The sequence below is a fragment of the Pyxicephalus adspersus genome, chromosome 2, assembly GCF_032062135.1.
Source record: "Pyxicephalus adspersus chromosome 2, UCB_Pads_2.0, whole genome shotgun sequence".
In the NCBI taxonomy this organism is placed as follows: domain Eukaryota; kingdom Metazoa; phylum Chordata; class Amphibia; order Anura; family Pyxicephalidae; genus Pyxicephalus; species Pyxicephalus adspersus.
In genome coordinates, this window is record NC_092859.1 from 120,761,724 (window position 1) to 120,776,643 (window position 14,920).

Consider the following 14,920-nt stretch of genomic DNA (forward strand, 5'->3'; position numbering starts at 1 on the left):
GTAGCGGGAAATTCAAATATTTTGTATTGGATTCAATACAAAGTCCTGTATCCAATCCAATACAAAATATATTTATGTGGTTTTGTCTATAGGTAAGTGACGTTGGACTCTGTTTTAAAATTTACCACACTTGGGGAGGTTTTAGAAAAATGTATTACTATACAGTATACCAAATTATTGCATTTTCAGTATTTTTGATTTATTTATGTATTCTTGTTTAAGCAGATTTGTGTTTTTTATTTTATTTTTTTTTTTTATACATGATTGTGCGTTTCAAACTTTTTTTATATTTATATTTATAGACCCTTGTTCGGACATATTTCTGTAAGTTACAGGTCTACAATTTAAAAAAAAAAAATTCATGAAAAACAGTGTACCGCTTTTGGTACAGAAATCTAGACATCAGTGAAACTCCCAGGTGGTTAAAGAAAACAGTGTAGTGCATTAGGGGTAATACTGTATATTTATATATTTTTGCAACATATCCACGTCTTTGCTGCTGCTGTTCACAATCTTGTCAAATCTGGTCAGTAAACAACCTATCCAAGTGCCTGTAAATTTCCACAGGGTGTTATACCAATTCCCTTGGCTTCATGTGGGCAATTCATGCTCCCACACAGTTAGTCCTAACAGCATAGACTGTGCCAAAGGCTCTAAGGGGCTGATTTAGTGATTTTACACCAGTAATCTTCCCGTAAGTGCTCAATTTGCCAGCAATGTTAGGATTTTGGAACAAATATTTAGTTTCTGCAACAGCAAATGACATGCAAGTTACAGTGTGTAATTTACAGCAAGTGCATACATTTAAAAAAAACATAAAAGTAGCAAGCTATTAAAAGATTGACCATTTCTCTTACCACTTCAATGTCACATTTGTGTGGCATTGATAATTGCCATACTGCAAATAGTCTAAATTGACAAACCTTGGGTGCTTATTGCCGCTTGAATGTACCAGGTTTATCACCACTTTAGCTGTATTTATATACAAGTAAAGCCATGTGTGTAAAGCTTTTAACACTACTGATACAAATTGCAGCCTGTGGTATTCTCCACTCTGAAAGTGATAGATGCCAAGTGGCAGTCAGGTTGATCTTTTGATGAATCCAGCAATCACCATCTGCAAATACTGAATATGATAACCTGCAAATGGTGGCAATTTATCCAATTTTCCTGGCTAATAGACTGTTCACTTGTTATGTTCGAGCCCCATGCTCAAAAACACATTTGCAGCCGATTTTAAACAACTCAATAGGGTTTGTTCATTTTTTTGCCTGTTGAAGTCTGAATGGTACAAAATTTTGATAAACTGCTCATAGGCACCACAAGTAGTAGCAGCACTTAATCAAAATAGGGGGGACAAATTGATGCAGGTAAACCGTAATCTAAATGCCCCGTGCACTGGCATATTCCATTGCAGTCACCACAGTATTTTTTTTTTTTTGAGTATATGATTTTTCTTTAAGGCCAAACGCCTGTCATACTGGTAAACACAAGTCAATATAGCTGGAAAGCAGACATTGTTTAGAACCTTTTGCTTTACACCCAAGTCATTCATGAGTTAAACATTGAACAGCAAAAGGTGTGTGGTCATATCTACAAAACTATTGTCAATACTCACAGTCAAAGATGCATGGTTATTTGACAGAACAGGGGGAGCAAGGAGTTTAGTAATTTTACATGGCACAGCCTCAAGTACATCACGTTTAGGTTCTGCCTGTGTAAACCAAGTGCACAACCATCAAGTTCTACACCACATAAATGCACACGTGGGTGACCCAAGTGTTACACTATTTAGTAAAACACTTTATATTGGCTACTCTTCTATATTACAAAGTACCAGGTGTGCACTGAGAACTTTACAAAATACGTTTCCATGGCAAAGCAGCACATAAGCCTAAGATCACCTAGGACTGTGCCAAGCAATAGCTGAAGTTGTGTAAAGATGCAGTTATTAACTCTTGAATTTGTTAACTTGACAGAGATGAATCACTGTTTAATGGACAGCAAGACAATCTTTCAGAGTTCCATTGAAGCTTAGTGGATTAGGATTTGGCCTAGGCCACCATTCGAAAAAGTAAGAAAAAAAAATTAAAAATATTTTTAGGCAGTTTTATACTACCAAAATATTTGCAATGGTTTACAAAAGGCCGTTTTCTGTTACAACCTAACTAACCAAAACTCCAATCTATAAGGTCTTGAAATGGTTCAAAGAATTGTGTGGAGGAAATAAATTGCCAAGCTTCATAGGCCATCATAAACCCTTCATGACTGCCAACATGCATATAGGCTGGTGGCAAACCAAGCTTTAGGAACCATTTTTATAGTGTGGTGGAGGGGGTGAACAAATCTGAGACAAATTCACATTTGGCTTATGCTCCAGTTTGCTCTGCCCAAGCAATCAAATACAGTTGCCATTTATTCCACATTCAGATGCAATTTGGTCAAGGGTTAAATTTGAGCATACTGCTCAACTTGAGCCTTAGGAATCCCTGACAATTTTGACTAAAGAACAATTTGAAACTAAGGGAATTTTAAAACCAAGATAATCTAGAATCTTACAACTACAAAATGACGTCAAAGCGCTCTAGGTAGTTTTTTATGCCTTTGTTATATAGCCAGGACAGTCAGGTATTTTGTAGTATTAAACAGCAAACCAAATCACAGCCCTGCAATTTATTCTTCTGAGTTACTGGAGGTTCCTTTCAAAAGCTGGCTTCCTGGCCTGAACAGGCCATAGCCTGTTCAAAGCACAAGAACCACACAAGCTGAGTCACATTCCCTGCACAAGTAAAAACAGCCACTTATTCTAGTGTGTCTTATGGAAGGTAAAATTGTTATAATAAACACTGTTTGCCACATGCTTTAAAACCTTATTCCTTAAACCCACAAGGACTGATGTACATCATTAGCACATTTTACAGAACCATTTCTTCAAGGCAAAAAATACATAATAACCTTTTGACATTTTCATGTGACTTTTGGTGCCAATTTTCTTCCCAATAGAAACCTACATATTGCAGAGTAAACTTAGATCACCTGCACTTCAAGGTAGCAAATCTTAAAAGCTATTAAATGTTTACCAAGCCACACAATTAATTAGTGCTCCTTTACATCAAGAGGTGCTTTGGCATGCTGCTACAAAGTCACCTGCATTGCTGTTCATTGTGACACGGACCCCATTTATTATGATAAAACAGCGAAAAAAAAATAATAGCATATGATAAGGCCTTCCTATGCAATCACCGATGTCCATGCATATGGCATACTGAGGCAGTGTTTTCCCAGTGTGTACCAAGCCTTTCAAAGGGTGTATAAACTTATTTGGATTTGAACCCCCCAAAAAATGGCATTTGGTCAAAAGGACAATGCTTTGGTGCTTCGTGCACACTATAATTACAATAACTGCCTGATTTAAATAAGAATTTCATGTGCACTAGTTTGAAAGATTAGGGGCCAATCAAGAAAAACTCTGGAGTTTTAAAACCATAGAAGACATGTGTATTTCATATACCTTCATACCCTTTATCCTGAGATTTGTAGAAGTACAGCAAACTGAATGCCCAGCAGTTCACTAAAATTTTCACCACGCTCCATACAATTATAAGCATCTTACAACAGCCGACTACCTACAAAACAGTAGGCCAATTTAATTCACCAAAATGGGGAAGTATTGCACTTCACACCTCATCCATTTCACTCCACTGGAAATTTGTAAAACTTCACACTAATTTTAAATGCTTTTTTTCTAGCCCTAGGATTTTGCAACTGCCAAGCTGTTTACAGTAGTTTCAATAGACAGGCAAACTGGCTTTAAATAAAGCTTAATGGTCCAGTTGGACAGCAAAGGTTTACAATATTTCAGGCAAGGCCCACGTAAAGAAAATATATTCTATAACCTTTCTAACTGAAAGTGCTTGAATAAATGCTTTAAGTATTACAGAAATAGGTTTTATTTCAGTCTTTGAAGCCGCAAGCCAGCCTCCTCCCAGGTATGTTCCAGCTATACAGACAGCATGCCTTACCTGACTGGGCTGCTGATGGTGTGCTAGACTGTCCAGAAACATCAGAGTCCTGAGTGCTCCAGGGTCTGTCCCAACCAGTCAGGCTGAGAGACTGCAGACCAAGGCACAAGTCGTTTGTGTCAGGAAGGCCACGAGGGGATGGATCATGGGATGTAGGGAAGAGCATCCTGCTTGCTGAAGCTCCCTCCGTATCTGGGTAGTCTGCTTAGAGAGGAAGGAAAATAAATCTGAGAATTCTTCAAGATGAAATCTAGCAAACATTAGGATTCTTCACCTGCAGCAGGTAGCATCCACTGCCATGTAACAGAAGTTAATACCCACACCCTTGTGTTTTGCCTTGCCTGCTAGGTTAAGAGCACAGGAATCATCGTCTCATCAAAATGCAGTCCTGAGGATAGGAGAAGCAAAACTTTCATATAGGATTTTGCAGCTATCAGAGGAATAGGCAGCTTCCTGCGCACATAAACGCAGACACTTTGCTTCAAGTGGCCCTGCCTTCATCTCTCCCCACCACCCCTCCCACACATTGTTCTGGATAGACTCCAAGCCTGAATCAGCAGCAGTAATGCTGGGCTTCATCATTGTGCTAGCATAATCTGTTTGCTTGGAATACAGACAAGAGCTTGGTGTATGGAGAACTGTTTACCAGGGAGTAGCAATTCAAGCCTTCACAGAAATATCCAAATTCAATGGAGGGTCTAGCATTTAATTACTTGCTGTAAAAAAATTTACTAAACCACCTAAAGCCAGGGTCTGCTCACATGCATGGCCTAAATATTTGTGATCTAGCCACTCTGCTGTAACCTCTGGTTGTTTGGTTTAGTCCCAACTAGTCTAGACAGCCCCTAATATTAAAATTTAAGAGTGCAATATTCCATTTCACTTTGCTGATGGGCAGCACAGGGTTTCTCTGCCAACATGTAACTGGACTGCAGAGTGAAATGAATGCATTTAATTTTGCTTCAATGGATCATTTTATTCAATCATAAAAAGAAATGCAGCATAAATGGGGAAAATATTTATCCTGCAAACATTCTTTCTAGCCCAAATAGTATGTAACTTTTTGATAATGCTTGAAGAGGTGGGACCCTTTATGTTTTCATTACTATGTTTCCCCACAGAATTATCCCTCTAGATATCCCAAGTCACCAGGAGAAATGTTTGGGAATGGAGTATACCATTGCCTAGACACCAAACACATGTAAATACACTCTTCTAGCAGTGGTTTCAAATGGTGACAAGCAGAATGCTCCTACAATAAATTATCCTGGCATCCACTAGATTAGACTAGACGATTTCTCAACTTCCTTGGGAACAGCAAGTGACAATTGACATTCTATTTTTTATGAAGGTAAAAGTACTTTTGCTGTACATTTTAATTTTCTGCTTACAAGTAAAATGCTTAACAGAAATTGTAAAAGAAGTAAGGTCATTCTGCATTTATATTTCATTGACACCTTAGTGTTGCAGCCTGATGAAATCATGTTTGCTAAAGCTTTGGTGACTTTTCACCAAAATGCCACCTTTCCTTTTGAATTAGTAACATCACCTTGCATGAAAAATAGCAGTAAAATAGGCCACCAACCCAAACAGCTGACTGCAGGGATGCTTGTATTACTAAATTAGCTTACCGGAATTTCATGACTAGTTACCTAGAAAAATATTAAATTGTGCATTCAGACCTGCTTTTAAGTAAGCCAGTCAGCTGCCCTGCAGACCTCAAAATGCTAGTCAACAGGCTTCGACATTAGTTTTCTTCAAGTCTGTTGACAAGTATATAGCCAGTGAAGGCTGAACTCCTGATTTATTATTGTTAGGAGCATTTTAAAATGAAAACAGATTGCAGCCCATGTATTTTCAATTCCATCAAAATGGATCAAAGCTTTGAATACAGCTTGGAAGGGATGGAAAGGTTTAAAGCCGTCTTTGTCCAAGCAATTTACATTTTAACTGATCTGTTGTCAGTCCACCCAAAATAGATTTCAGTTCTATATGAAGGCTAGTATATCAAGGCAGTGGTTTCTGAACTGTTGCACTGCCTACACAAATCTGGAATGCTATGTAATATTAAACAGTATTTAGCACATTCAAAAGAGGAACATCAGCAATAACCACAAACTACCTTGAAGGTGATCACATTTACCCTTGGCATTGGGAGTTGTACAAACACCAGTGAAGTCCAGAGAGTTGTCCAACATGGCATTTATCCTTCTGAAAATATCTGCATTGCTGCAAGTAGAAAGAGCTGGTGTGTCAGAAGGGCATCCCCAGCAATCCTTTGTTCTTCCTAAATCATCTTTCTGTAGAATAGAAATGATATCATATTTCAATACATCAAACCATTTGGGAGACCATATTCATCGTATCCTCTAAAAAAGCACATCTCTCCTTGTATTACACTTTGATGCTGTAATATACCACCCTTCTAGGAACAGTCAAGTTCTAAGAAAATAAACAGCTAAACGATCTATGCCTGACAAAACTGCATTCTTTATACCCAAACCTGCAGGTTACAGTTCAGTGAATTCATAAACTTTCCCCAAACATGGTGGGATTGGTACAATTAGAAGGTGAAGCAGGACATGATATCTCCTGAAACCTAACAGGCTGTTCACCAGCAATATAGCCTACAAAAAGATTGTCTCTACTTTAAAAAAGCATGCCCTCCTAAGAGCAAAACTGATGACCATGTTTTATGGCATTCTACACAACTTTGGAAAAAGGATGTATTATAGTTCACAGATCAAAACCTGTGTTCTACAACGTTGCAGTATACCCAATCATGCAAGGCAGAAGTAAAGGTCAGATAGTAAAGGACCACCACTGCAACCTGTACAGTACTTTGTAGTTTACACTATGGGGGTGGGGGGGTCTTTGATTCCAATGTATGCCTAGTAATTTTAGGGTACCAAAAACTGGAAATGCCCATACTTGATGGTAACTTTAGCAGCCAGAACCACCGAGAAGTCACAAGGTCACTAGGACCAATTTCTAATTTTATACTTTAGCTACAAAGTTACTGATCATCTCCTGTAATTGCTTTAGTGGTCACTTCATATTACTATAAGCAGGCCGCAGTATGCTGAAGAGGCCAGAATGCACAGACAAGCTGTGGCCACTTAAGAGCATATAAAAGGGAACTCAGTTTGGAAGTGTCAGGGATTTTGCAAATTAGTTGAAGCCAAGCACAGCCTACCCCTCTTCCCCAAGGTTGATATCTTAGAGAGCTGTACATTCCTGGCATGTATCCTGTGCAAGACATTTCACTTTACTTCCCACCATGTAGACAATAGGAAGTGAACAAAAATCCTCAGACATGTAAAAAAACCCTAAGTGTTGCAACTAAATCAGACGTGATCAGTAGAAAAGTGTTACCACTACTTGGCTCTTATGGCATTTCCAAAGTTTAGTCGATCCCTTAGCTTTGTAGTAAACTTTTCTACGGCAAGAGGATCCTTATCTGGTGGTCTAGAAGTTACAGAAACCTGCATGTTACTCCCGTGTTGTAGATTGCATGCTTAAAGCCACAGGTTACACTTAAGACTAGCAATAACCATCAGTGTATTTGAACTGTAGACTTTATTAAACAAAGCATTCTTTTACATTTGCAATGCTTTCTCTTCCCTCCTCCAGTTCAAAACCCATGATCAAACTTTGAATAAGCTGTAATCTTTTGGAGCCAGAAGCTATGCATTTCTGTGCGCCATGTACACTAGAAACCACTTGAGGATGTTTTAAACAGACCACAGCAGCCTGTACTCTAAAATTTGACAGCTGTTATCCCACTTGGGAACACAAAAATATGAGAAGGGTCCAGATCTTCCCATTGTGACATGGTGTCCCAATATTGGCTGGTAAGGTCTTGGAATAGGGTGTAAAGTGGCCAGGCTAAATCGCCATGTCTGGTAAAGGCTCCAGGGAACTGTGGCCTCTGCCAGACAGTCTGCTTTTATGAAAAGTGGGTTTTAAGGGCCCTGGAGCTGGCCAAGTAAGAATTGGGAGGGTTCCTTGGCCACCTGGTCTATGCTCAGGTCTTAACACTAACCTAGAGAGCACATATGCAGTAGGATTATGGTCCTGAAGATTTTGTAAACCCCTCAAGTACGCATTAGACTGTTGTCCTGTGGCATGGTAACATGTACAGCAATCAAGAAGTGCCCAGATGGGATAATGGAATTAAGGAAAATGGGCAACATTTCTTGTTCATTACCTGTACTATTTAATCTTCCATCTTGCCAACATAAAAAAAAAAAAAAAAGGTTTCCCTCATTAGGGCCAACAGAAAGAATGCCCTCAATTACACTTCATGTTCACATAAACTCCTCAAACATTTTGAGTTTGACATGACCATCCTTTTCAGAAAGACCACCATGGAACATTTCTTTGTTACAAAGATAGTCATGTTAAATGGGCTGTGTTAAAACAAGCAAAGACCAATATAAAAATATAAAACATTTGGTAGCCACATATTGGGGGCATAGCAAACTGGTCTTTGCTGCTAAAGACATGTTACCTTGCACTTTGACCAAAGTGACAATATCTGTAAATTAACCCTCTTTTCAACCCCCCTACTTTTCTGCAGTCCTTCACGCTATCTTCTTAGTAGCTGGCACAGAAATCAGCATTGAGCATTAATACTTCCTCAACCATTTAACAGTTTCAGGCCCAGCAGTTCACCAGGACCAAGCACCCCCAAAGCAGTCACATGCCTCATAACCAGAAGCACTTGTCACTGGTTAGCGTTCATTCCCAGAGATACAATACACTTTGCCCTGAATGGCCAGTAAAGCCTTTACATGGGACAGGAATTGAGGAACTGTAAAGTACCCGTTTCTCAAAATGTACATTACTTTTACACTTTTTGCATTTTATAATTTTTTGTACATTTAATTCAGTTTGCCAAGGCCATAGTGGACACCCCTCTATGAAATATCAGGTTTCTTCAAGCTGGTTTTACCATTTGTAAACCTGATTAAAAACTGTTGAAATACCATACATTGCAATGTAGAATTTTTTTTAGTGTGCTCATGCAATGTTAAATGTTTAGGTGAAGATACATGCATAATGTTTAGTATGGCATTATGTACTTTATGTAAATATATTACCAGTAATACCTAGACTAGTCCATGTAGGCAAGTCTCTGATCTATGTAATTAAAGTCCGTGACTTGATCTTTAATACATCTCATTACTATGGCAGGTATCAAGAATTCTCAAGATAGGCAACCAATGACAAGTCATTGTCCTAAAACCACAGCATGACTAGAAAGCTACCCATTCTAGCTAATCAAAAAAAAAACTTCATTTTTTAAACAAGCCATTTTTGTCTCTGCTCTAAAATCCCAAGCACTGTTGCCAACCCAGCCAAGCTCTTCCCTTGTTGGACTACAGACCCCCAGCCACACATAAAAGTGGAAGGGGGGGGGGGGGGGGTCTGCAGCCTAGAATGAGAGAACATGACACATCACAAGTTTATTGCCAGATAACTGCAATATTTTCTTTGATTTCCCCATTTTATTTTCAAGAGATACAAAACATTGAAAGAAGAAACATAGTATTTTATTTTGCCCAGACATTTACTAAAAGACCTGGCATATAGTATAAGCAGTGGATTTACAGATTTATACAAAAACCAGCAGGGAAGCAGTTTATCGGGGCTGGTATGCAAGGCACCTAAAAACTTACCTCAATTTATTCCCCTGTATAAGGCAACATAAATGTATATATTAGAATATCATTGAAAAAGTTCAGCAATAAGCAGAAAACAAACCATACCATCATCTGCATTTTGTTTTACATACGTAATAACACACCTAATTCTATTTTATACCCAAGTAAAATACTGATAGGGTAAGGTGTTACCAATTTCTTTCCTGACTAATCAGATCACATGCCAATAGACATTCTATATCTAGTGCCCAAGACCTAATGCTCTTAACTGGTACATGTCTAGAAGGCTTATCCCGTCAACCACAGCTAAAAATACTATAACACTACAAAACATTGTACATGAACCCTGTACACAAATCAATTCCCAAAATTATCATTTCTGAAAAGCAGCTGTAGCCATTTTAGTTACTGTATGAGGCAGAGTTAGAAGCTAGCATGTTCCTCTGCTCACAATTGCATATTTACTTACAGTTAAAGGCGATAATCATACAGGACCCACCTTTACAGCTTGTCTGCATCACCATTCTCTCGGCAGATCCTACAGTGCCAGCATAAGCAGCAACTAGTGGAATAAATGCTAGCTGGTACCCTCCCACTGAACAGTGTGATGAGGAATCATGCATTTCCTATCCGGAACTGATCACACTGTTACAATATTATTCTAGAATAGAAGGTGGATGCAGATTATGCAAATAATCAGGCTGGACAGCCATGAACTCTTTCCAGATTTCTATTTATGCTGTGATGCAGCAATGATGTTCATGCACCAGCATAGACATTTGGCAAGCTGTTCTAGTACAATATGTCAGCTTGTTTTGTTAGCACTCTACAATTTGGTCTCACTATAGACACCAGTACCAATTAAATTAACAAACGCACATCATAAATAACAATTCTCAAGTGCATATACAAATCAGTATATTTTTCATCATGCCTCACTATATGCAGATTTATTTTTACCTAGTGATGCTGCCAATTACTGCATTTCCTGTTGCATGCTAACAGCTGGCCACTGACTTCAAAAAGGAAATGCAGTTATCCTACAGCACAAGCTACTTCAGTTAGCTGTTGGAAAGCCCCAAAACTCCAAACACATGTAGGATTCTTATCCATCAGCCATTTTACATTGATGTACATAATCAGAATCCCAAACAGCATTCTTTGATCAGTCACACAAGAAAACTTGTGCACTGTCAACTTATATCTGATCTGGCCAGAACTAAGTGAAAATTATTGGGATGCTGAATTAGTATCAAATTATTTTATTAAATCAAAAAAGTGAAAAGATAACCAACAAATACTGGCTCTTGGTTTTTTCTAGGATAGCTTGAGGCAAGTTATTGCCTGTGGTCCATAGATATTGTGTTTGCATTTTACTCTCCCTCCTAAGGTCACATGATCTACCTGAGCTCTCCTAAGGTCACATGATCTACCTGGAGCTCTATGCCACACTTAGGATTGCGACAAAGTAACGGTCACCAAAAAACTCCTGTAGAAGATGCCATAGTTCATGAGATGCAGAAGATTTGACTTGTGCAAGTTTCATTCACCTTAAACAAAACCAAATTCTTCAAGTTGCCAAATTTTTTGGCCGAGTTTTAAATCTGTGCATCCCATAAAAGCTACATTTCTGTATCTCATTGACCATCGCTACTTACCAGTGACTATCGCTACTTACCAGTCACCTTCAATGTTTATCTTTTGCTGGGGCCATATTTATTACTTGCCAGTGTATCCGAGGTGCGCGCCACCATCCGATACTTGCCAGTGTATCCGAGGTGCGCGCCACCATCCGATACTTGCCAGTGTATCCGAGAGGTCTATGCCCCACCCTCTGCACCCATAGCATGTGCAGTGCACTAGTAATGTAAGGAGGAGCCACACTGCAGAGATGATGAATGCAGGGAGTTCAGAGGATGGCAGTACACCTGTTCATAAATCTGCACTGGCAAGGCACAATATCACCTTGCACTGCCATGCTAATTACTATTGTCTGCAATACTACAACTGCACAGTGCAAAACTCCTGTTTGTGTTATTGTGCCTGCAAGGTTTAGAATGAAGTGTGAATGTATTGCTTTGTAAAGGTTTACTCCAACCTGTTTTTTTGCAATGCTGATTAATATTTCCCTATCTATTCCTTTCAACACCATGCAGCATTTTCAATCTACTCAGAACCTCCACTTCATTTCAATGTTATATAGCAGCCAAAATCATTCAGCCACTAACCATCCCCTGTGTAGGGATATTACAATTTCTGGTAGCACCCAAGCCCAAAGTCATTCTGCTTTCCTTAACATGGGAGATTCCTTAAGTCTGTGCCCACTGCCTGTCCAACATACTCAATTAAAGTTACCCCGTACAGATTTACATAACTGGCACCACAAAAAGTGCCTATGTGTACCAACTTGCTGCTTTATGTGGGGGTACTTATTTATTGTTTCACTTGTATTTAAAAAGTCCAGCCGGTCCTAGGCCGCAGCATGCCGAGGCAAAATGCCCGGCCTCACCCCAGCAGGGTTCCCGCCTGTTCCTCAGGGGCGGAAATACTGCAAACTGCCTCACTTCTCCCCACAGAAAACCCGACCTGATAACACAAGTACATAACCCTACAATTGTTCCACCATAAGAAGTCATTTTACTGGTATAAGTCCCACACAGCCAACCTGAAAGCTCCACATGCTTGCTGCTCTTCCCGCCAACTCTCCGTCGTGCAAAGCCCGGGCCCGGGGAGACACGTGACCTGAGCCGAGGACTCGTCCTGCCCGCACTGCATGGCATTGCCGCTAACGCTAGAAATACACTGCCGAATAAAAACCAAACGAGGAAACTATTTCCCTCACCAGCAGCCAAGGACTGATAATAAAAAATTAAACATTTTGACTGTTAAAAAGTTGTGGAGACCGCCGTACTGCCTCACAGAGCCTAACGAGGGATACCCTGAAACAAGATTATACCAAACCAGCTAACCATGCCATACAAGCGAGCACATTGTCCATGCACAATATAATATATACATATGGCATTACACCCTAATACACACTGCTTGCCCGGTCCTTACCAGAGGAAAAGCCATTGCTGCTCGGGGTCCTCGGTAGAGCAGTGGTAGTTCTGTTAAAATCTAACCCCAGTTGCTTCTTTTATGACTTTTTTTTCCCTTTTAGTTTTTTTTTTTTTTTATTTGCAACGAGGTGCAGGTGATACGGAGGCTCTTTTATATCTCCCGCCCTCCAATAACGGAATCCACCCGGTAATAGGCTGCACCTGTCCGCCACTGCTGCTGGAATCCGGTGTGAGACGAGCACGGCGTGCTGGGACGTGCTGGGGGTGGTATCAGTCCTACAATAAGGTGGCACTCTAAAGATGGGGAATAATAAAATGTGTTGTTTTTCTAAAATCTCCATCACAACATATATACACACCCCAATAGAGGGGAGACAGAACAGGAATTACTTTATTTCATGATAATGGAGATATGGAGCTATAGAAGAGTGATGGCAGGAAAAGGCCAAGTAGTTCATTAAGTCTATAACCCCCCATTTCACCTTTTCTTTTTCTAACCCTCTAAACCAGGGTTCCTCCAAAACTTGTTAGGGGTTCATTTAGCAATGAGCAATTTGTGACTCTCAGCTCAGTTGTCTTTAGCTATCTGTAAAGGAAGCATTTTTCTTACTGACCACCACACTTAAGTGCTGTGGATTTATCAATCATAAAAGAGGTTCCCCGAATAATTATTTCAAGGGGTTCCCCTATGTTAAAATAAGTTGAGAGACACTGCTCTGGTGTTAATATAGACTTACACTCATCTAGAGCATATTTGGATGAACTCACTGAGGCCTCATTTAAAATGTACCACCACTGCTTGAAGTCTGTTCCCAGCACTAACTATTTTTTATGTAAAACGATTGGTTATATAAATGTACAGAATAGAGAAAAAACAAATAACTTCAATGTTTACAGAGGCAGTAAAGATTGTTCTGTAATCTTCAAATACAAATAAATACATAAAGACACTAAGGCTGCATAAACACGTGCAATAATTGTCGTTGGAAAGGATTATTTCATAACGGCATGGGCATATTCCAAGTTGACAATGCCAGGATTTATTGGGCTCAAAGTGTAAAAGAGTGGTTCAGGGAGCAATATACATTATATTCATACATGTATTGGCCACTACAGAGTCTAGACAACCCTTTTATGTAAGGTAAAAATTCTGTTTGTTTTTTTTAAAAAAAGGTGCACCACCACCTCTTAATTCTGAAAATGTGTGCATGCCCGAGCACCTCTCGCATACGCAGAAGGAGCCGTTTCATCAAGAGGGGGGGGGAAAAGCTGATTTCATGCATGCACAGTGAGAACAGCAAGTTTTTTTTCCCAAACTACATCACCCAATCCCACGCCTGTGTCGGGTGACGTAGGAAGAAGAACCCAGAAGAAGAGGAGAACATGGCGAGGTTTGGGACGCTTCCGATGGAAGAAACCTCCGGACCGATCGACTGCTCTGCAGGATTAAAGGTAAGTCTATTTTTTTTGTTTTGGGCACTTTTGAGTTTACTTCCTCTTTAACTCCATTGAGAATCTGTGGGATGTCCTGAAGAAGACTTTTTACAGCATTCCAACTCTCCCATAATCAATTCAATATCTTGGAAAAAAAATTGAGCTCTGTATGGATATAAATGTTGTGACATTGTATAAGGTTATTGAGATGATTCCATTAAATGAATGTTGTAATAAAAGCTAAAGCTTATTGTACAAAATTTTAGAGAGTGCAAGTTTTTTTTTCTTTGGCCAGGCAGTATATATATCACTTTTTTTAGTTATAAATGTTGCAGATCTTTTGTTTAATCACTTCATGCTGAGCAAAGAAGAATAATTGCTGCCTTTTTTTTCTATTTGTTGTGTTGCGGTTGTTTGCTTTCTTCTTAGAATTGCAATGAAAGACCTGTGAAAAGTTCTTTTGATGAAGGCTGTTGGTGAAACAAACAAATAAAGGCGTAGGCCATCACATTTAAGAACATTGTTATGCTGAATCATGGTCAAATTGTTGTGTTTTTTTAGATATTTATGGCTTTCTTTGCATAAATTGTGATATAGTGGTACCTAGAGATTTTTTGGGGGTTAATTTACTTACAATTAAAGAGATTCAAGATCATGTATGATAATTATGTTTGTATGATTTAAAAAATGTCGATGTTGCACTTAAACCTAAATTATACTGTTTCCAAATACA

At 39.2% G+C, this 14,920-nt stretch overlaps 1 protein-coding gene across 8 annotated transcripts in view; it reads right to left on the minus strand.

Moving 5' to 3' along the window:
- CPEB1 (cytoplasmic polyadenylation element binding protein 1) overlaps positions 1-12,878 on the minus strand; it is a 25,750-nt gene extending 12,872 nt beyond the window's left edge. For 2 of the 8 annotated variants that reach the window (XM_072402231.1, XM_072402229.1), the window contains exons 1-3: positions 12,752-12,878; positions 6,145-6,322; positions 4,023-4,223 (exon numbers count right to left, since the gene is read on the minus strand). In XM_072402231.1, coding sequence (XP_072258332.1) covers positions 4,023-4,223; positions 6,145-6,322; positions 12,752-12,766 — 394 coding nt within the window. In that variant the 5' untranslated portion in view covers positions 12,767-12,878. Of the gene's footprint in view, positions 1-4,022; positions 4,227-4,296; positions 4,509-6,144; positions 6,323-10,190; positions 10,324-12,751 lie in introns of those variants that run through there. The other 6 variants (XM_072402230.1, XM_072402228.1, XM_072402232.1 and 3 more) reach the window with 5 other exon arrangements.
- Between the last annotated feature and the right edge of the window lie 2,042 nt (positions 12,879-14,920).